This window comes from Pristis pectinata, chromosome 14, assembly GCF_009764475.1.
Source record: "Pristis pectinata isolate sPriPec2 chromosome 14, sPriPec2.1.pri, whole genome shotgun sequence".
Lineage (NCBI taxonomy): Eukaryota > Metazoa > Chordata > Chondrichthyes > Rhinopristiformes > Pristidae > Pristis > Pristis pectinata.
This window is the reverse complement of record NC_067418.1, coordinates 24,030,848-24,054,336: the sequence shown is the minus strand read 5'-3', so window position 1 is coordinate 24,054,336 and position 23,489 is coordinate 24,030,848. Positions and strand designations below refer to the sequence as shown.

General features: G+C 37.7%; 1 protein-coding gene across 1 annotated transcript in view; it reads left to right on the top strand.

The window, feature by feature from the left end:
* The window catches only part of nat10 (N-acetyltransferase 10), a 55,942-nt gene that overhangs the window by 21,732 nt on the left and 10,721 nt on the right, over nt 1-23,489 (top strand). The window contains exons 8-22 of the mRNA XM_052029525.1: nt 235-342; nt 1,683-1,816; nt 3,615-3,708; nt 3,980-4,078; nt 4,214-4,350; nt 5,998-6,122; nt 8,713-8,863; nt 11,311-11,407; nt 11,707-11,823; nt 13,712-13,813; nt 14,379-14,453; nt 15,230-15,346; nt 16,111-16,244; nt 18,472-18,520; nt 20,575-20,677. Coding sequence (XP_051885485.1) covers nt 235-342; nt 1,683-1,816; nt 3,615-3,708; nt 3,980-4,078; nt 4,214-4,350; nt 5,998-6,122; nt 8,713-8,863; nt 11,311-11,407; nt 11,707-11,823; nt 13,712-13,813; nt 14,379-14,453; nt 15,230-15,346; nt 16,111-16,244; nt 18,472-18,520; nt 20,575-20,677 — 1,642 coding nt within the window. The remainder of the gene's footprint in view (nt 1-234; nt 343-1,682; nt 1,817-3,614; nt 3,709-3,979; nt 4,079-4,213; nt 4,351-5,997; nt 6,123-8,712; nt 8,864-11,310; nt 11,408-11,706; nt 11,824-13,711; nt 13,814-14,378; nt 14,454-15,229; nt 15,347-16,110; nt 16,245-18,471; nt 18,521-20,574; nt 20,678-23,489) is intronic.

Here is a 23,489-nt window from a genome sequence, read left to right as displayed (position 1 = left end):
TTCTGTCTCTCACTATTGCATTCCAAGTATTCTCAGGTCTAATGAGCATCCCAATGTCTTGGTTATTTTCTAGTTGTACTAATTGGCACTGTCCCATTTAAAATTTCTGATTGACATGAGGAAGAGGTGCAGGAGAATTTGTTCAGCAGCTAGATTCACTGGTTAGTTGTGTGGAATTATGGTTAAATCCTTCAGCAGGAATTATAACTATCAATGCATTTGCTAATTTTTAAGGAGGAAAGCCTAACGCCTGGAGAGATTGAATTGAGAGAGCTTAAAGAGTCTCTAAGTGATACACAACCAGTAGGAGTTCTTATTGATGGCTGCAAAACACTGGATCAGGTAAGATGCCTTGGTCAGTCTATAGTGTAAAAGTACAGAGCATTTTGATTGAACATAAACTATTTTCAATTCATTCATGGAATATGGGCACCAGCAGCAAGGGCAGTATTCATTGCCCATCTCTACTTTTTCTTAGGTGGTGGTGAACTGCCATCTTGAGCTACTGCATTTGTTCTGATGACGTTGCTCATATTCTGTTATTGGGTGGGGAGTTCCAGAATTTGAAGCCAGTGACATTGAAGGACCTGTAATATATTTCCATCAGGATGTTACTTGATTTTATGGGAGTGGTGGAAGTGGATAGTGTACTAATTATAATTTTACTCCTGAACTTCCATCTACTGATGGAAAGGAATGAGATAAACTGTGTGTAATGCTCTTCCATGGTGGGAGAACAAGAAAACTGTGGGAAATCTGAAATGGAGGCTGGAAATTCAGAGCAAGTCAAGTAACGTCCGCTTGAAACAGTTAACATTTCAAGTCAAATACTTTTACTCAGAACTGAAAGAAGTTAGAAATCTAACATGTTAAGTCACAGGGAAGGTGTGCTGAGGGGAAACAAATGGTATGTCTATGATGGGTGGAGACGAGGAGTAACTGTGACACAGGTGGCAGTGATGCAAACAGAGAGCATCATGAAGGCTTGTTAACTGCAGCAGATCAGTCAGCAGGAGATGAGTTGAACGAAAATAGGAGGGGAGAGGGAAAAGTAACTGGGGAAGTAAAACACTGGGAATGCTGAAATCTGAAATGTAAAACAATCCTGTTAATACTCACCTCAGATGGCACCGACAAATGGAGAAACAATTTGATGATCTATTGTTGATGCGAACTGAGAGACTAATTAGCTGAAATTGAAGCATTAAAGTTCACCTGCAGTTAACAAACCTTCACCACCCTCTCTCAGCCAGCACTTGTGTTGTTCAGTCTTATGTCTCCACACTATCACAAATATTCCTTTTTGTTTTCTCCCCTAATGCTTGTTCTCTGATTTCTAACTTAGTTCTGATGAAGCATCTTTAACCTGAAATATTAATTCTGTTTCTATATTCACATATGCTGGCTGACTTGTTGAGCATTTGTACCCTTTTCTGTTTTTATTTCCATGATGACTATTTGTGCTATTTTACTTGTCATTTGCACTTTGGCTGCTTTTTGTTTCCATATACACCTGACTTGCTCACTTTAAGAAATTTGACTGATCATCACTGGAAACAGTTTATGCTATTTTGGCAACAGTGCAGCCAGTTTACAGGCAGCTGTGGGGACTATTACTGGAATATCTTTCTTTGTACTGCCTTGTCATCAAGCAAACCAGTATAATGATTTGTCCTTATCAGGCTAAAGCAGTACTGAAGTTCATTGAAGCCATATCAGAGAAAACGCTCAGAAGCACAGTTGCTTTAACTGCTGCCAGAGGCCGTGGTAAATCAGCTGCTTTGGGACTGTCTGTTGCGGGAGCAGTTGCATTTGGGTAGGTGTTAGAACTATAAATATTATTGTGTTATTTTCTTTTTTGTACTGCTCATTACCTCATTATTTTATTAATTGCTCTTAAATCTGTGTACACTGGTTACTAACTCTCTGCCACTAGAAATAGTTATTTTTAATTCTCTTAATCCGTTCATGGTTTCGAACCTTTGTCCAATCTCTCCATAACCAGCTGTATTCAAAGGAAATCAGCTTCTGTTTCTCTAGTCTCTTCAGGTAACTGAAGTCTGTCATTCTGGGTACCATTCTTGTAAATCTCATCTGCTTCCTCTCCTAAACCTTGAAAATATTGCAAAAATGTGGGGTCCATCATTTGACACTATTCTCCAATTGAAGAATATCCAGTGTTTTATAAAGGCTTAGCATTATGTACTTCCTTTTGAACTCAGTGCACCTATCTATAAAATCATGAATCTCAAAGGCCTTTTTGACAGGCTTCTTGTTCTGCCACCTCCAGAGACTTGTTTATGAACATCCCTAAATCTCTAGCATTTCACATTCCTTTGCTTTAAATTTCATCTTCTGATTTCATTAGATTTTCCTTTTGAATCCTTTCATCGGCCACATGACGACGTTTCCAAGGCATGTCATCCACAAACTTTCTTGTGTTCTGCAAGCCTAGTTCCAGCATTACTGCATACTTCCCTTCAGTTTGGAAAAACGCTGTTCTGCATTGCTTTCTGTAATTTAGCCAGCTTTGTTTCTATTTGACCATTGCCTGTTGAATCCAAAGACTTAAATTTCGTGAATAAGTATATTATGCAGAACTCTTGAAACACTCTTTGAAACACATATATTTTAATGACAACAGAGTATGCTGCATTTATCTTTTGTGAAAGAATTAGAGCCAGTTGATGATGCCATTTGTGCAGAGAGAACAATTGTTGAACCAAAATCAGAATTTTGGAACTCTTTACTCCAGAGAGCTTCGAGGCTGAATAATTGATATCATATTCAAGGCAACAATAAACACTTATAGTCTATAGGCAAGTCAGAGGTTATGGGAATAGGCAGGAAATTGGAGCTGAGGTTGAGATCAGATCGGCCATTGTCTTATTCGATGGTGGTGTAGACTTGTTGGGTTTTGCTTCTGCTCTTATTTCTTATGTTCTTATTTTTGTTAAATCAGTTTCTGCACAAATTCTTACAGTGCAATTTGTGACATTTTGATAGTGTATCTTCTGAAAGCCATTGTGCAAAGCAAAAGTAATGCTCATTGGTAATGTGATATACCTCTTTGAGTCATTTTGTCTCTTAATTTATTGAAGCTTAAAATGTATTTTTGTATTAGGAGTTGGGTGGTGGAGGGATTATGAAAATAAGATGTGACAGTGTTACTAAACTTAAATATTTGTATTGAAATCCACACAATTATGGGCATACTATTGGCAGAATTCCAGGAAATGTTTTGTAATTTTTAGCAATTGTGTGCAATTTTCTGTTCTCAACATGAATCTTTCTATATATTTTGGCAGTTGGTGTTATTCTGAATTCCACCAATCAGCACATGTTCTTATGTTGATGAGTGTTGGGGACAACTGAAATGGGGTGGGTTTCTGAATGGAAATCACTGTGTTCAAAATGTGTAAAATCCATGTGTTGTGCACTTTCATATTCAACCAAGTAAAAATGCTCTGACTCTAATTATTTAAAAGGTCAAACATACAAAAAAATTATTTTCACTTATCTGATGAAACTGCGTTTAGACCATTTAAAGTTAATTTATGTCAATAGTTATTGAAAATAATTGTGGCTCATGGGAATATTTGCTCTGTTTTTAGATATTCCAATATCTTTGTCACTTCGCCAAGTCCAGACAACTTAATCACCCTCTTTGAATTTGTTTTTAAGGGATTTGATGCATTACAGTATCAGGTAAGAGAGTAAGTCTACCTGAATTGTGATGGGCTTTTCTTTCTTTCAAATGGGCAAGAATATTCAAAAAGGATATAAAATTTGCAGTATATTATTGATTTTGTTTAAGAATTGAATGAAGACCCAGTAATCTCTTCCAGGGTATGCATTGCTGATTGACTAATAAAGCTCCAATCACTGACCATCTTTTCAAACTTACATTTTGTTGTTTTAAGAAAAAAAATCCATTCCTTTATTGGTTTTCATCAGGGTTTGTATAATTTTTTTTCAGGAACATCTGGACTATGAAATAATTCAGTCCTTAAATCCAGAATTTAACAAAGCTGTGGTTCGAGTTAATATCTATAAGGAACATAGGCAGACCATACAGGTAACAACAGTACTTTACTAGTTTCCCAGTTCCTGAGCTGCAAAAGTGAATATGATAATGTGTACTGATGCAGTTTCCTTTTCTAATGGTATATGATATGAAGCAATCACAGAATTTCTGTTTTCCCATTGCCAGTACATTCATCCAGCAGATGCAGTTAAACTGGATCAGGCTGAGCTTGTGGTTATTGATGAAGCAGCTGCAATCCCGCTCCCATTGGTGAAGAAACTGCTGGGACCTTATCTTGTTTTTATGGCCTCCACTATAAATGGGTATGTGATTGGATTGTTACCTAAAGCCATATTATAGCAGTATTGTATAAAACTTTTCATGCAAATCAACTTGAATTTCAACCATAAATCCAGCAATGCTGATGGGAGGAGCATTTGCTGTGACTATTTCTGTGCATCAGTTTGACACAAATAATCAGGTGAATATTTGTGACTGAGTACCCTTTGAAAAGGTGGTGATTATGTGAAATAACTTTTGATTTATGACATGCATTTGCATTAACATTGTCGAGAGTTTTAAAATTCCAGCTGATGTTTCCTGTGGAGAAAATATTCTGCTGTAATGGCGAATGCAGTGTTATGTAACATACATTGGAAGACTCATTAATAAGTGGTGGAATTTGAAGTTTCCATGGTTTTTCCTGAACTTTTGGTTGTACTTTGACAATCCATTTTCCATGCTGATGTCCAACTCAGTTCTGTTTATGCCTTTATAATAATTGAGCCAGAACTTGCTGTTAGAAGTGAGGTGTCTAGGTATGTGGTAGCATAGGTACTGAGTACTTGCTTTTGTTGTCTCCACTATTTGTCAAGGCTAGAGTTCAGAGTCTTGGTTCAGAATGGCAATGCCCTACATGACAGCAGTGCTTAGTGCAACATAATGTGCTGGGGTTGGACAGTGGTGTGGGTGTGTCAGCTAATCGCTGCCCCACGAAGAGAACTTCGGCAGCCAAGTAAGCCCTAGCTATAAAAGATGTCAAAGACTTCTCAATGTCCCTGGTATTGTAAATATTCCAAGACTATGAAAAGTTAATTGAAGTTATTGACATTTAGAATTAAATCACTTATTTTAAAAAAGCTTTGAAACTCAGTTTAATTAATTCAGAAAATACAAATTTCTCTACAATGACTTTTCTTCCTTGCAGCCATTGTAGTCCAGTAAAAATGAATGAGCTCAATATTCCAGCAGGCAGACAGTAGTGAGTGAGCACTACTGAGTGATAGAACGTAGAACAATTACAGCACAATTCAGGCCCTTCGGCCCACAAAGCTGTGCCGAACATGTCCCTACCCTAGAAATTACTAGGCTTACCCATAGCCCTCTATTTTACTCAGCTCCATGTACCTATCTAACAGTCTCTTGAAAGACCCTATCGTATCCGCCTCCACCACTGTTGCCGGCAGCCCATTCCACGCACTCACCACTCTCTGAGTAAAAAACTTACCCCTGACATCTCCTCCATACCCACTCCCCAGCACCTTAAACCTATGTCCTCTTGTGGCCACCAATTCAGCTCTGGGGAAAAACCTCTGACTTTCTACCCTATCTATACCTCTCATCATCTTAGACATCTCAATCAGGACCCCCCCCCTCATCCTCTGTCTCTCCAAGGAGAAAAGGCCAAGTTCCCTCAACCTGCTTTCATAAGGCATGCTCCGCATTCCAGGCAGCATCCTTGTAAATCTTCTCTGCACCCTCTCTATGGATTCCACATCTTTCCTGTAGTGAGGCGACCAGAACTGCTGGAGTTTGTCAAATCCACTGATAGTCCTAATTGAATTTGCATTATTAATTATTTGAATCTGCTGCAAGATTAAGAAGCTTAAGTCCAGCAATATTAATTATTTTAGGACATTATTGCTGTATCTTTAACCCTGGGTTTGGCATCAATATTCATTCATTTTCAGGTATGAAGGCACAGGGCGTTCACTCTCTTTGAAGCTTATACAACAGTTGCGACAGCAAAATGATCAGACCAAGATCAACAATGCTGCAGAGAATAAAACTACTTCCACTGCCAAACTCAGCTCAGGTATCAATATTGTAGCCTGTTCGTTCTGTTCGGTCAGCAATCAAATAGGTTTGTCCATGAACAAGGACATCCTAATCTCTTTGAGAATATCAATCCCATGCATAATTTGTTGGGACATTTTTTCACATTGTGTATTTTCAGACTTCCTGGTACATTTTCTAAAAGAATATGTCTTAGCTGATTTCAGACTTTTGGTTCCTTTAGACACCTGATTGGGTGACATGTTATCTGTATGCCAGTTTATTTCTCCTTTTAGTCCCCTTTTGTTTGCAGAAGAAAATCCTTTGTGCCATAATGGATTCATTTTCTTGCACTATCCATAGAATTGAAATATTTTTGGAAGAAAAATGTTGGCAAGGAAATCCAATAATCTCTGATTTTGTTTATGGTCATTGCATCATTTACCAGTCCTCCTTTGAGAATGTGAATTCAATTTATGTACAGAGGCATGCAAAAGTTTGGGCACCCCTGGTCAAAATTTCTGTTACTGTGAATTGCTAAACGAGTAAAAGATGACCTGATTTCCAAAAGGCATAAAGTTAAAGATGACACATTTATTTAATATCTTAAGCAAGATTACTTTTTTATTTCCATCTTTTACAGTTTCAAAATAACAAAAAAGGAAAAGGGCCCGAAGCAAAAGTTTGGGCACCCTGATTGGTCAGTACTTAGTAACACCCCCTTTGGCAAGTATCACAGCTTGTAAACGCTTTCTGTAGCCAGCTAAGAGTCTTTCAATTCTTGTTTGGGGGATTTTCACCCATTCTTCCTGACAAAAGGCTTCTAGTTCTGTGAGATTCTTGGGCCGTCTTGCATGCACTGCTCTTCTGAGGTCTATCCACAGATTTTCGATGATGTTTAGGTCGGGGGACTGTGACGGCCATGGCAAAACCTTCAGCTTGTGCCTCTTGAGATAGTCCATTGTGGATTTTGAGGTGTGTTTAGGATTGTTATCCTGTTGTAGAAGCCATCCTCTTTTCATCTTCAGCTTTTTTACGGACGGTGTGATGTTTGCTTCCAGAATTTGCTGGTATTTAATTAAATTCGTTCTTCCCTCTACCAGTGAAATGTTCCCCGTGCCACTGGCTGCAACACAAGCCCAAAGCATGATTGATCTACCCCCGTGCTTAACAGTTGGAGAGGTGTTCTTTTCATGAAATTCTGCACCCTTTTTTCTCCAAACATACCTTTGCTCATTGCGGCCAAAAAGTTCTATTTTAACTTCATCAGTCCACAGGACTTGTTTCCAAAATGCATCAGGCTTGTTTAGATGTTCCTTTGCAAATTTCTGATGCTGAATTTTGTGGTGAGGGTGCACAGGAAAGGTTTTCTTCTGATGACTCTTCCATGAAGGTCATATTTGTGCAGGTGTCGCTGCACAGTAGAACAGTGCACCACCACTCCAGAGTCTGCTAAATCTTCCTGAAGGTCTTTTGCAGTCAAACAGGGGTTTTCATTTGCCTTTCTAGCAATCCTACGAGCAGATCTCTCGGAAAGTTTTCTTGGTCTTCCAGACCTCAACTTGACCTCCACCGTTCCTGTTAACTGCCATTTCTTAATTACATTGCGAACTGAGGAAACGGCTACCTGTAAACGCTTTGATATCTTCTTATAGCCTTCTCCTGCTTTGTGGGCATCATTTATTTTAATTTTCAGAGTGCTAGGCAGCTGCTTAGAGGAGCCCATGGCTGCTGATTGTTGGGACAAGGTTTGAGGAGTCAGGGTATTTATAAAGCTTTGAAATTTGCATCACCTGACCTTTCCTAACGATGACTGTGAACAAGCCATAGCCCTAACAAGCTAATGAAGGTCTGAGACCTTGGAAAAAGTTATCTGAGAGCTCAAATTTTTTGGGCTGCCCAAACTTTTGTATGGTGCTCCTTTTTTTCACTCTAAAATTGTACAACACAAAAATAATACACTAATCTTGCTTAAAATATTGAAAAGAATGTTTCATTTTTAACTTTATGACTTTTAGAGATCAGTTCATCTTCTACTCACTTAACTATTCACAGTAACCGAAATTTTGACCAGGGGTGCCCAAACCTTTGCATGCCGTTGTATTGGCAGACATAAATTAAAATATGTCTCTTTTGTTTAATTTCACAAATGCCAGTCCAGGACCAGGATGTACCAAAGTTAGGTCTCCTTATCATAAAAGGTGATAATGATGGTGGCATAACTTGGTAAAGAATACTGTTTGATTTATATTTTTTAAAATAAGTTTTGAACTTTACAGCACAAAACGAGGCCATTCAGCAATTTGTGTCTGTCCCTGCTGGAAAAAAGCTTTTTCTCTACTCCCTGGCCCTTAACCTTGTATGTCATTGCACTTCATGGACACATCAATATGATAAAGGTTTCTGTCTCAGCCATCCTTTCAGGCAAAGTGTTCCAGGTCCCCAACGTCCCGCTGTGTGGAAATAATATCTCAACTTCCTGCTGGTCTTTTGACCAATTGCTTTTAAGTTTGGTTAATGATCTTTATGTTAAGGGGAAGTCCTTCCCTTGTTTAGGTCACTCATAATTTTATGTATATAACTTATTAGTCCTCATTAGTATTTCATCTCTAATGTCTATCTATTGGCAGTGCGGTCCCTACATGAGGTTTCTTTACATGAGGCGATTCGATATGCCCCTGGAGACCCTGTGGAGAAGTGGCTGAATGATCTGCTGTGCTTGAACTGTCTAAATATCTCCAGAATCATCTCGGGTTGCCCACTTCCAGAGACGTGTGATCTGTATCCACCAGATAATCTCAGTTGATCTTAAATAATTTCATAGCTGTAAATGCTGAAGAACGTGGTTGGTTAGAATAACTAGAATAATAATCAAACATGGATTCTCCTCCATTATTGTTGAAAAGGCCATCGACTATGTCTGCTCCATTTCCTACACTCTGCTCTCACCCATTCCATTCCCAGAAGCAGGGTAGAATTTCCTTGTCCTTGCTTTGTACCAGCTTTTACATTAAACAATTTATCCTACAGCTCCAACAAAATGGCATAACTACACGTATCTTCCACTTTCCTTTCAGGATTCCAGTGGAACTGTTCCCTGTAGAAGGCGAGATGGAAGTTCATTCTTCCATCTCTATCAGTATCCATTCCCTTTCCTATGCATCTTCCTTTGCAACTGTAGGAGTTCTTTCCCAATCGAGGGTATACCGTGTGAACCATTTCCCAGTGGTATTTCCAGATTTTATATTGTATTCAATATCACAATGTAGTCTTCTCTACATTGGGTAAAGCAATTGCAGATTGGGTGACCGTGCAGTACTTCTGTTTGAAAGCAGAATTCCAAACATCTAGTTGACCATCAGCTCAGTTATGTTTCACTTCCACCCTGACTTCTTTGTATTGGCATCCAACGCTCTCCAACAAAATTCAAGGGACAGCATCTCATCTTCCAACATGGCATATTACAGCTTTCTGGACTTAACGTTAAGTACTTTTAGTTAATCAGCATTTCTGGAATTTTTATTTCAGATTTCCAGCATTCACTCCACATTCCTCCAGCAACTATTTTGCTTTCACACTTCCAGCATGACCTTTTATTCCCTATTACAGTTATCCTTGTATTTTCTGCCGTATTACAAACCTTCCCATTTTGTTCTTTCCTCCTCCTCATCACTTACTCTGCATCTTCAAATTTGTTTTATCTCCAACTATTTAGGGTTTTACTGTTCTGATGAAAGGTTATCAATCTGAACCATTAACACTGTTCCTGTTTCCACAGAGGTTATCTGGTTTGCTGAATATTTAGAAAATTTATGACATGGAGGGCATTCGGCCTATGGTGTGCACGTAGGTTGAAAAGGAATCACTGAGCTTAATCCTACCCTCCAGTGCTAGGTCTGTAGCTCTGCATTCCACAGCCTTACACATCCAAGTATTTTTTTTAGTTACTCATGGGAATTTCTGTGTCTTCAACCCTCTTAAGCAGCGAGTTCTGGATCTTTGTCACTTCTGGAAATGTTTTTCCTCATCACTGCTTGAATCCCTCTACCAATTACTTTAAATCTGTTTCCCCTGGTTTTTGACTCCTGCTAAAAGAAATGGGCCCTTCCCATTTATTCTGTCTAGGTGTCTTTATTCACCTCAATTAAATCTCTCAGTTCCCCCTGTTCCAAAGAAAGCCATGGTAACTTATCCATTCTTTATTGTTGCAACTTTCCAATCCTGGCAATATTCTCATAAGTTGTCTCTGCACTTTCTCCTGTAAAAATACATTTTTCCTGAAATGTGTTGACCAGAACGGTATGTGGTTCTCAAGCTGTGGTCTAACTAGTGTTATACACAGATGTAACTTCCCTGCTTTTATATTTTATGCCTCAGCTAATAAAGAAAAACATTGCATTTGTCCTTTTAACCACCTGTCCTGTTATCTTTAAAGATCATTGGACATTCATTCTTAAGTCCCTTTGTTACTCCACCCCACTCAATCTTCTCCCCTTTATTGTATATTCTCATGAATTTTGTTTTTTGTTAATAACTTTCAGAGTTCAAATTATCAACCTAATCTATAATATATATTTGTACATTCTTTAAAACTTATCTAATTTGAGTTCCAGTTACTTGCAAGGTGTGTAAGGAAACAATACATGATGTTTTGTGTATTATTTCTCAGTCCTTTCAGATCTCAAAATATTGGTTTAGAAAAGACATGAATATTCAAGAATATATGAAAATTATATTTGTGTACAGTGTAGCCTAAATTGTCCCAATCCTGGACTATTTTTGAATCTGGTGTAGGAATATTGGTCATCACTTAAAAGCTTTAACGTGAAGGTATTTCTACAGAAGGTGTACTGTCTTATGATTTATGCCTGAACATTACTTAAATTACATGAATAATTCCTTATTTATGCAAGATGTTGTGGGAAGCACTTTAAGCAACACCACTTCAAAATGAAAATTGCGAAACTGACATTCCTTATTAATATTGGACCTACTTTGTGCCTTGTCTTGCACACTTTGGAGAGGGACAAGTGGCATGTTTAGTAAAAGCAAAGTTGCTGTTAATTTATGCAACTGAAATTACAGAGAGTGGCAAGTCTTGCCAAGGCTTTTTGGCTCCATGGGCTATCTCTGTAGTTTGAGCACTAAGAATTTGATATTTGAGCAGTCACTGAGATAATCTTTACTGTAAATAAGATCATAGTTTCTTGCCTTAACTCGTGTTAAAGCTACTATGTGAACAGAGACACACTTTTCTGTTACCACAAAGCATCTGAAGCCTTCCTACAGCGATTGATGTCTCTATATGTGGCATCCCATTATAAGGTAAAACAATGATTTACAACCTGATGTTGATACTTTCTAACAATGCTCTACTTTCCCTGAAAATGGATAAACTTTTAAACTATCATAACTTGATATAAGTTCAGGTCTTGTTTGTAATTGATTAGAATTTTCAAAGTAAAGTTGAAATATCAGTATTTTTTTCAACAAGTACATTCTTAAAACATACTGGGGAGGATATGTATAATTCTTTGGAATATTCTTCTATACTTATGGGATATGTTAATTCTTCACTTTGTGGAAGTTGTTTGCTTGAATTGTCTTTTATGATATCTCCACAGAACACCCCTAATGACCTTCAGTTACTTTCTGATGCTCCAGCTCACCATCTTTTCTGCTTGCTGCCCCCAGTGCAGCCTACTCAGAATTCGTTGCCAGAAGTACTTGCTGTCATTCAGGTAATGTGCATGTCAGGTCACTGAGCCTACACTTAAACATTAAGGATAGTGCTGCAGTCTAGACCATCTTCAGTTGTCTGTGTTTAGATGGTTTATCCTGTTCAAATCCTCGTATACAAACTCGCCTACATTGGAGCTTGTACAGAGAATTCATAGGAGACAGGAACAGAATATATTTAAGTGTTGCTGGTGTTGAAAATTTGGGAAAATATAAAAGGGATGTGGCTGCTTATCATTTAAAAAATTAAAGCAGGAGTAGACCAATTGGCCCTTTGAGCTTACTCAGCTATTTAATATGATCACAGCTGATCATGTATCTCCCGGCCTACTTCCCTGCCCAATCTCCACACCTTTTGTTTCACTGAGCAACCAAAATTTGTCATTTATCCTTGAGTGTACGCATTGACGGTCCCCTAAAGTAGAGAATTCCAAAGGGATATAGGGATAGTAAATAATATATGAGCGAGAGTCAGCTTGGTATAGCATTGGATTGCTTTTTTAATAGCTGATTTGAATGTGCAACCTGTTGCTTATTTACAATTGGCCTTTGTACTTGGAAATTAGGCAATACATTAAAATTTGGTAGCTGACTTACTTGGTCCTGGTTGGTAGCAAAGAGATGCATTAGCATTGTTATGCTTTCTGGCTGAGTGCCTGATTTCCTTGTGTGTCTTGAAATGGGTGACAATGTTTATGAGTTAGAGATGTGATTATGGATTCGGGTGGGCTTATCACAAGGTAACTAATATTGTTTACTATTTTTAAGTCTATTCAGCTGATGATGAACTTCAAGAATGTGAATGTAAAGTTCCGTGGTGTAGCTAGCAGAGCCAATGCCTCACCATGCTGGTGACCCAGGTTCAATCCAGACCTCCAGTGCTGACCGTGAGTTCTTCCTGTGACTGCACTGGTTTCCTCTGGGGTGCCCCGCTTTCCTCCCACATCCCAAAATTGTGTGGGTTGGTAGGTTATTTGGCCATTGTGATTCCTCCTGGTGAGTGGTAGAACCTGAGGGGAGTTAATGAGGACGTGGGGAGAATAAAATAAGATTAATGTAGGATTAGTGTCAATGTAGGATTAGTGCAGACTCGGGTGGGTTGAAGGTCCTGTTTCCATGCTGTATGACACTATATTGCTAGACTTAAAGAATGTGAATGTAAAGTTCCTTGCTGCAATGCTACTGGTACTCTAAAGGTGATCCTTGCAGTTAATGATGGCAGTGATTAGCTTTATAAATGGCTTCCTGCATCTGTATGGTCAGGATAGAGTGACAGCATGGAAGCAGGCCCTTCTGCCTACTGAGTCCACACCAACCAACAACCACCCATTTACACAAATCACAGTTTATTCTTCCTAGGTTCCCAACAACTCCCCCCAGATTCTAACACTTAATTGGGGCAATTTCATAATGGCTAGTTAGCTTACCTGGCTGTCTTTGAGATGGGGAGGAAATTGGAGCACCTAGGGAGAATGTGTAAACTCCATAGAGACAGCATGGAGGTCAGAATCGAAGCCAGGTCTTTGGTGTTGTGAGGCAGCAGTTCTAGCTATGCTACTATGCTGTAATGTAAATTATTTTTGGCATTAGTTCTCATTTGCTATTATGAGTTACACCTGCACAGCATATACAGCTGGCCTGATGATAATAGTGTCTTTAACATGCATACTTTCAATCACAAGGTCAAAGATAAATGGTGTGATTTGGGCTGTCTTCAAGCCGTTCAGAGAATGTGACTCACCAAAGAGTGCTGCTCCTTAGATATAATCCATTTAGTTGGCATGGTGGAATGAATGTTGGTATCATGAGAGATGCTTCAAATCCCACATCTAAAAATCCTCCTGATGAACTCGCACAGGAATTATTCATTTTTTACTTTGTTCTTGCCAGGTGGCCCTTGAGGGAGAAATCTCCAGTCAGTCTGTAATGAACAGCCTCTCTCGTGGGAAGAAAGCATTTGGAGATCTCATTCCTTGGACTGTGTCAGAGCAAGTAAGATACCACACAAGCATGTAGTACATTGGACATCACATATCTATAGTGCTTAAGTGTATCATTTGGTAGGCTGCAAAAAACTTAATATAGCAGATTAATAGTTTTATCTGATGAGTGCATGCAAGTCTGGTTGTTTAAATCAAAAACTACACCATTATTGATGTTCTTAATCCTCTGTACACATAATCCCATTGGTTACAAAGGTAAGTTTCCTGGAAATTTAGGTGGGGTTTCAATGTCATCCTTTGCTGTGCTCTGCTAGCTAATGACCTAACATTGATCAAATGGATGTGATACTGAGTATGTTCAAGTTCCTTTTCCCTCAACGTTCCCTAATTCTACCTCTTTGAATACATCAACTAGGGGTGCTGTAAACTGCACTCTTAAATAATTGGGAAGTATGATTACTGGAAGAAACTGTTTTGCTGTACAGTATAAAGGGGTATTTTCATGTTGTTTCACTGGATCATCTTCCTGCAACTTTCAAACCAATAAAAGTATGGAGTGGACCATCTCTTGATAATATGGATGCTTTAGTAAACTGAATCCTTTTTGTTAACAGTTTCAGGATCCTGACTTTGGAAGTTTATCGGGAGGACGTGTTGTCAGAATTGCGGTACATCCAGATTACCAAGGGGTAATAAAGTTCTTTTTCTGAAAGTAGTATTCAAGTACTTTCATTGACTTGGTTGTACACTAGTCTCAAAATCTGCTACTTATTGTAAATGTTTTTGTGCTTTGATAACATACTGAACCCTTAGTTGTTGGAGATTTGAGCTAAGGTATTGATTCTTGAAAATTGAGTTGGGAATGTCACTTTTTTACAGTAACATATCATGCAGATGTGGCATAGTGCATACACGCTTGTGAGTTTACATCATGTAAATTAATGATTTTTATGAAAAACAAATTACACTCCCTACTTGTATCATAAGACCAATCATCGGTGTTTTTGTAGCTCCCTGTGATAGTTTTGTCTTGTTTCTTTATGAAAATTTTTCCCCTCGGTCTTTTCAGTCTAAACTATTTTATTACATCAGTGAGGACTGCATTAAAACTTTCCCAATGGCTGCAATATGTTTAACTTGGTATATCATTCATGTAATAATGCTACACACCCACAAATGAACTTCATGTATGTAAGCAAATGAGTGGTTTGTTTGTATTTAGAATCAAGCTTTTGAGAATTGAGCTGAGCCCACCCATTAATTAGATTGAGTTTCAATTCAGTATCTGTTCAAAGACAGTTCAAGAAAATACTTAAGCAGATTATTCTTGTATAAACTTTTTTAAACAGGAAGTTTAAATTCTTAGTTTTTTGATACTAGTATCTCAATTGTACACTTTAAATTTTAATTGTTTTCACTAATCAAAATTATTTCTATAATGCTTTTTCTATGATCGTATGGCCAGATGGGATACGGAAGCCGAGCAATTGAGTTGCTACAAATGTATTATGAAGGAAAATTTCCTTGTCTGGAAGAGCAAGAGTGCCATAAATCCACCGAAATAACCACTGTCAGCAGTGAGGTATGGAAGGATAGAGTTTAGAATTACAAATGATGTTAAAGGAATTTAATGTTATTCATTCAGAAGCTGAAGACAGTACCTGATAGAACTAAATTGCTATACCTGAAAATTTCTTTGAACGTTTATAAATGTTTAGTAGCTAATACAACATATTGTCACTTTACATTAGTATAGATGTGCAGTGTTATTGTAGATTATGTTTCTTTCAGTTACCTTGTAGCCACTTGTATTTAGTTAATGTTCATTACCGCAAAGATGCTGACACACTTACTAGAATGGAGAAATGATTGCTGTAAAGGAAGCAAAAAAGTTTGGAGACCAGCTGAAGACATAGTCATGTTAAGAAACTTTGGAAAGGAGATAATAAGACAAGAGACAATAATTTTGGAAGAAAATTCAAAATCGGGAGTTACTGGATGACAATCACCAGTGTAGTAGAGGGATAAATTGTAATCAAGAATCAGAGAACCAAATAACTTGGGGTGGAGGAGATTTCCAAATTTGATCAACATTCCTAAATTGCAGCATCTTTTCCCTACTTTACTGTGCTATAATGTGTGTGTATAGCATGATACTTTGGATAGTTGTTGTTAATCCATTTTCCTGTTAGGATAAATTATTTAAAGTTAGTGCTGGAAGAAGTATATTTTTCAAGTGAAACGCTATTGATTCACAAAAACTTGTTTTCATGATGACCCTGTGATACGGTGATAAAAGGATACAGTAATCCTGATTTATATTGTATTAAAATCCTTCTATATCAGGCTGTAAGCTTACTGGAAGAGAGCTTGACTCCACGCAGAGACTTGCCACCATTACTACTGAAGCTCAGTGAACGGCCAGCAGAGAAACTTGACTACCTGGGAGTATCTTATGGGCTCACGCCACAGCTGCTGAAGTAAGTTACAATGTCTGTTCATTTTCAGGGCAGATAATTTAAAATATTTTGTTGCTGTCTTTTTGTAGGTATTTTGGCTTGTTTCATTTATTCCTTTCACTGATTGTATCTTTAGTTATTTTTAGGAATTTAAAATGTTTCCCTTCCTATTTGACTTCTTACATAAATTAAGAGCTTTGTATTTTCCAAAAGAAGATGTATTAATGTTAACAGTTTTCAAAAAAAAGCTTTACTAATTGTATTCTGAAATGAATAACTTTTAAACTGCCAAAAATTGCTTTCTATGGATTTTGGATAGAAATCCTTGACCAGAATTGGATTTTGGCAACGGGTTTCTGATTGAAACGTTAATCTCTCTTCTCTTCAGAGTGCTGATTGAGCAATTTTCAGTGTTTACTATTTTTGTTTCTGATTTTTCAATTTTCCTAATACAGAATTTATTTTATAACTTACTAGTATCTGTGCTGGATTATTGACCATGTGATCTACTAAATACAAACTCTCAAAAAGTACCTTCAACAACCTTTTCTCATTCCAGAGCAGTAGGCCTTTGAATGAGTTAATAATTAAAGTTGGATAGGAAAATGCATGCAAGAATTGTAGGAATGTATCTGTGTTCCTGTCAAAGAGGGATGCAGTATTCATTAGAATGAGAGATATTCATTAGAATGAGGGACAGCTTTGGAGCAGCAACTGAACTTAGCCAGTTTAAATGCCAGGTCATCCAGATGAACCTTTTTTATTTCCATTAAGGCTCAATTATTTTCTATCAGCAGAATAGTGCTCCAAGGTGGTGTCTTTCAGGTGGCAGTACCTGCATGCAATAGCAGATGTTTCAAGCTCAGTAATCCAGTACTTTAATATGGGTCCACCAGCAAATAAAATAAAAAGAAATCTTGGTCTACTCAAAGTTGTACACATTGATTTGGATCCAGAGTAACCTCAAGGTCCTATTAACTTGTGGGTTTTACGAATAAACACTTGATTACTGTTTGTCAATTACTTTCCCTGTACACCACTTAAAATCCCTTCTGTGGTGGCTCAATGGCAGATAACAGCATGATGTCGACCCTTGGGTGAGTTTTGCGTGGTGATACCTTCAACTTTACAGTCATTGCTCTAATTTTCTTAGCCCTTGATAAGTTTCATAACATTCTTTTGGCTGACTAACTTAAACGAAAAGTATAATCAGAGGGGGAGCAAAGAGTGCTTCTAATCAAATTAAAATATTAGCTGGTAAATTAATGGTATTGGAATTTGTAGCAATGTTGGCATTCCACTGGTTAGTGAGTGATGTGAGACCACTTTGGTAGGATGCAAATATGTACTGTGGTATTGGACCAGCTAGCAAATTATGGCCATGACTTATGGAGATCTAAAGCTCTACTGCATTTGTGCTAGTATTTTCTTGAGTTATGTTCTCTCCATTAAAAATTAGGTGAATCCAGTCTGGTTACTTATTCATCAGCAAAGCAACACTATCAAGCAATACTTGCAAGTAATCTGCTCATTAATGCTGTTTAAGTTCCATCAGTGCTATTCAGCTTCAGGTTTCATTACAACTTTGGCCTATACATGGATCAGAGTTTAATTCCAAAGTAATGAGTGCAGTATTGTCAACACTGTTTAGCACCAAGCAGTTCATTTGATTTGTATCTGACTGGCCTCCCTAAAAATTAATTTCCTTTGCCAGTGGTGCACCAGCTGTACTACTTACAAAATAAATTGTGCCTTCCCACCCTGACAGCATCTCCTAAACCCATGACTTCTACCTGCAAGAAGGACAAGTGCACCATCACCATTTGTGGGTTCTCATCCAAGTTGCACGCTGTCCTGACTTTGGAAATATATTGTTCCTTCATCTTGCTGGGTCTAAACCCTTGAACTCCCTGCCCAACAACACTGTAGGAACACCTCCAGAAGGACAGTAGCAGTTCAAGGCAGTGACTGGCCACCACCTTCTCAAAGACAATTGGAGTTGGGCAGTAAATACTGGCCCTGTCAGCTGTTGTCACATCTTGTAAATGAACTTTGAAAAAAAACACTGATAGAGGGCATTGGTGGAAGCATACAAATGTAATTTTTAAGAATGTATCTTTCATTAAGGGATAAAAGAAAAAATACTAAGATAGCCTTTGGAGGAGGATGAGAGTTAATTCAGAAGTTTTTACCAAGTGGTTTCTAGGCAAGGTATAACTAATTTTTAAATGTGAACTTCTATTTCAAGGTTCTGGAAGAGGGCTGGATATGTTCCTGTATATCTAAGACAAACACCTGTAAGTTCTTTTAATTGAGAATGTTTTTACAAGGTCCCTTTGTTCCTCAATGCTCTCTGGGACCCTCCCAGTTATGGTACATGTCCTTCCCTTACTAGATGCATCACCTCACACTTACCAGGATTAAATTACATCTGCCATTGCCCTGCCCAGTTTACCAACTGATCACTATCTATCTGCAGCCAGAGACTACCCTCTGCACTGTCAACAGCACCACCAATTTTTGTGTCATGTGCAAACGGATTAATTATACTTCCTATATCGACATCAAAGTTGTTAATATAACAAACGGCAAGTATTCCAACACCAGTTATTGTGGTGCACTGCAGGCTTCCATTCACAAAAGCAAACTTCCACCCATCAACCACTTTCTCGTGCTATCGAGCAAATTTTGGATCCAAATTGCCATCTTGCCTTGGATACCATTGGATCTAATTTTTGGATTAATATGTTTAGTTACAACTCCAAAAAAACTCAATTGAATCAGTAAGGCAAGATTTTCCATAAATAAATCTGTGCTGACTATCCATGATCAATTCCAATGCTTCCAAATGTAGATTAATCCTGTACCTGATAATTTTTTCCAATGATTTCACTACCATTTGCTTTAAACTAATAGGTCTATAATTACCTGGAATAAGAAGAGAAAATGCTGGAAGAACTCAGCAGATCAGGCACTATCTGAAACAATCAATGTTTTGGGTTTGTGACCTTTTGTCAGAATTCTTTCTCTTTCCATAAATGCTGCCTGACCTGAGTTTTTCTAGCACTTTTAGTTTTTATTTAGATTTCCAGCATATGCAGTTTATTTGATTTATCCTACCCTGATTAATTTACCTATTGCTAAGTTCTAGCCTTTGATAGCAAACCTTCCTTGAAAATAAAATTTTCTGTGAAATGATTTCTCTCACCTTTCCTGATTGAAGTTGCTTTGTTCCAAAGCAACATGCATTTAAAGAGATTTAAGATAATATTTGTTGATGTGGTAAAGACTATAAAGTTGGACATTCTACATTATGGATTTGCTTTGACTAGCCTGCTTCATCAATCAGATTGTTAACTGTGAAATCAACCTGTACATAATAGATTTGGTTTGGTTCAACTCCTTCATCAAGCAATTTGGTGATAGTAATCTTTAAAATGGTTGAGCCTTACAACTGATAAGTACAACAGATATATAGGGTTGCAGTGATATACGTTATTATTAATTACACCAGTGTATAGCTACATTAATAACCATGCTATCTTTTTCAGACATCTATAAAGGTTAGTTGTTCCAGTAGCCAAGGTCTCAATCCATAAAGCTTAATAGCAAATAACATTGCAAGCTGATTGCACTCAAGTATCTTCCTCCATATCTTCTTAGAATTACCTTCAGTGAGGCAAGGATGTTCATAGTTTAACAGTGGGCTTGAGCGAAAGTAAAGAAGTAAAAAAGCAGAAGTGGGCTATTTAGCCTTTGGATCCCATTTCAACATTCAGAGAGAGCATGGCTTTTGTCTTGTTTGCCTTAACATACGTGGTTAACAATCTTATATTTAAATATTAATTGCTTTTTGCAGAAGAATGTTACAAACTGCTTCTGCTTTGAATGTGAATATGAAAGGACCAACTCTAATTTTAGACTGTGATCCCTAGTCCTATAGTTTCTCTTCATTTAAATCAATTCCCTTATGGATCAAATCTCCTTAACCACCTAAATTTCAGGGCATAGATCTATGTAACCTCTCATAATTTAAAACAAATGAGATTGAAGGTTAGCTTGTATTAGTGAGAGGTTATGGCTGGTAGTGCTAAAACATCAAGGTTGATTAAATATCTGTATCAGAAGTTTATAACTTTACAGTGATTACTCATTCCCTAAGTAATAACCTTGTTAAACATTACATGAATTCATAGCTAAGAGTTTGCATTTACCTTATTAAATATATACCATTCAACAACTGTGTTTTTGAAGGTTTGAGAAACCAGAACTTGTATGCTATAATGTAGCTGTTCATTTGAAAATGTAGGCAAGTTGCAGCTGTTAGTGAAGCTTTTGTGGTTAATTGCAGAATGATTTGACTGGTGAACATTCTTGTATCATGTTGAAAATATTGAATGAGGAGGAGTTTGTGGAAACTGCACAAAAGAACTGGCTCCATGCCTACTGGACAGGTATAATACAACAGCAAATTCATGACTGGGGATTTGAAATATTAGCTTATGTGATTCTAAGTTGCCTCCATCTTTTAACTTTAATAGTGACATTGATCTGTTAATTTTAAATTGGTTACCATCTATTGTGATACAGCATGGGAGGTAGCCATTCAGCACATGTGCCTGAGGCTTTTCTTTGACTGAGGACCAGACTCACTTCCCTGGTTTTACTATATAGTCCTGATTTTTTTTATTTTTCAATAGAAAGAGGAACAAACTAAATGCTTCGCCTACCATTTTTTCATTCCAATGTACCTGGACAAAGTTCCTTTTAAGTTCATTGATATCAACCTTCCTCCTTTTGAATAATTTAATTGTTGATTGTTACCTGTCTGTTTCTCTAACTAAGAATATCATGATCACCATTTTCTAAATACTGTCCTGCTGAAGTACGTTTCACCTGACGAACCTTATTCCACCAAAACTAGATCCAGTATTACTTGCTTCCTTTTAGACTGCAAACATACAGACCAAGAAAATGCCCTTGAATGGATATTAGGAATTTCTTCCCCTCTCCCCTTCCACTTTACATTATTTTCACATCAATGGAATAATTGAACCATCCCACTTTCACTACTCTGTAGTTTTGCACCTTTCTATTATTTGCTTGTAACCTGTTTCTTCACCTTCAACTGACTAATTGGTCGTATAGAATATATTTCTACTGGTATAGTAGCTCCTCTTTTGGTCTTTTATTCTTACCAAATATGATCTTTGATCTCTATTGCATGATCCCTGTCCAGTGCTATTGTAGGTATTTTAATTGCTTTTAACACTTCCTTTCTCTTTTCAACCTTTCTGACTTTGCAGTTGGTGTGATGCTAATCTCCAGGGGGAAAGAAAATAATCTAAGCTATAGTGATCCTTCTTGTGGGAGCATGGGAAATAATGGGAGGATTCTTGGTGGCAGGACCTTCTGTGTTGTAAGCTCCTGATGGTATAAATGTGACATGGCCAAAACTAAATCCCCTCACAAAATTAAACAAAAAAATGGACATTTAGTTAATTCATGCTCCCAGGGATAGCTTGAACTTAATTTGTTATGAAGCACTACAAATATTTCTGAGATATTCAAAAATAATCAAAGACAAAGAAATATAAATGTTAAAAATATTCAAAAAAAAACTCTCGCCATAATTCAAACATTTTAGAACAAGCATATTAAATTGACAGGCCAGTGTATGTTTTATGAAAATTACTGAAAATATTTATAGATATTTTTAAACTAATAACCTTTCTGAAAGTCATTTTAAATGACCATACTCTGACCCGAGGCTCCCTGAGCTATGCCTTTCCTTTCAAGGAGAAACCTTCTTAACCCCCTTGTGCCCCTTTGGACCTGGGTGTAATTCAGTGGTGAGTTCATAATATAAATGTTGGGTGATTAACCTTAATTCTCACTTTCTTGCTGCATTTTCTAATAAGTGTACCACTGGATCATAGCCTGCTGGCTCATGGCATATCACTGACGGCAGGTTCAGGACTTTCAGTAAGTACTCTGAGGAAATACGAAAGTCATTAGATCTATAAAGTGGTAGCAAATTCTGATTGTTGCCTTGTTAGTACACAAAAAAATAAATTGCATTCCTAATTCTCCCCTCTTTAAGCCAGTTTTCTGTTATTCCCTCTCAATCATAGCCATATGTATGCAACTCATCGTCCTTATTTGCCTTCTACAGTCATTGTTAAACAAGCACTCAAAATTCACATTCAACTGCTTGTCATTTGCCTTCTGTTCTGATTATAGTAAAACTCTGATAATCTGCCATCCAGTTGTTCAGAACTCTGGATGGTATGGCATCTGGCTGACTGAGTGATTTTCCTACGCTCCCTTTGAGCGCATTGGGGCCCCATTTCCCACATTTCTTCTGAGCTTGATGGGGCCCCGTTCCTCATGCTCCCCTTGAGCGCACCGGGGCCCTGTTTTCCCACACTCCCTTTGAGTGCACTGGGATCCCATTTCCCATGCTCCCTTTAAGAGCACTGAGACCCTGTTTCTCATGCTTCCTTTGAATTCACCTGGTTCACTGAAGAATCTATTTTACACAGTACATCTAAAAAAAAGTGAATTGGGACATCAATAGGAATAATGTACAATAGTCTAAAATCTGCCATTCTGGCATCACCTAAAATCTGAGGATGCCTGATTATCAAGAGTTACTGTACTATTTCTGATTTATTCTTTACTCTTGTGCTGGAATGCTTTACCCTAGTGTCCATCCAAACCAACACTAAATAACTGTTCCACGAGGACATTTCACCAAGCACCGTTCAGGTATACCTTGGAATTAGATACCCAGCTTCCAGTACCAATTCTACAGCCATATGTTAGCATCTTCTCATACTCAGTGACTTATAGCACTGGGATTGATACCTTTTGATGTCTTCCTATTTTAAAATGTCACCTCTACTTCTTGAAACTCTGACTATAGGACCTTGTCCACTTTTCCTTTTGTCTTTGATATCTACTTGGATGGTGACTTCTGACTACACTACTTGCATTGCAAAATGTTCTGTCCCCTCTTAATGTTCTTTACTCAAAAACTTAGGAAGCTGTGTCAGTAGTTGTGGAAGAACTTGTCTTCCAGCTATTTAGTCACCTATAACTCCTTTGTTCCATCACTATTGTGAATCACCACCACCCCCCCCCCCCCCCAACCCCACCCTGATCATTCCTTTAATCCATGGTGCCATTCTTTGAACTGCACTTCTTTGACATGTTGTTAGTCTCAGCAGTGTTTACATTAAAAAGCAGTTGGTGAGTGAGTGG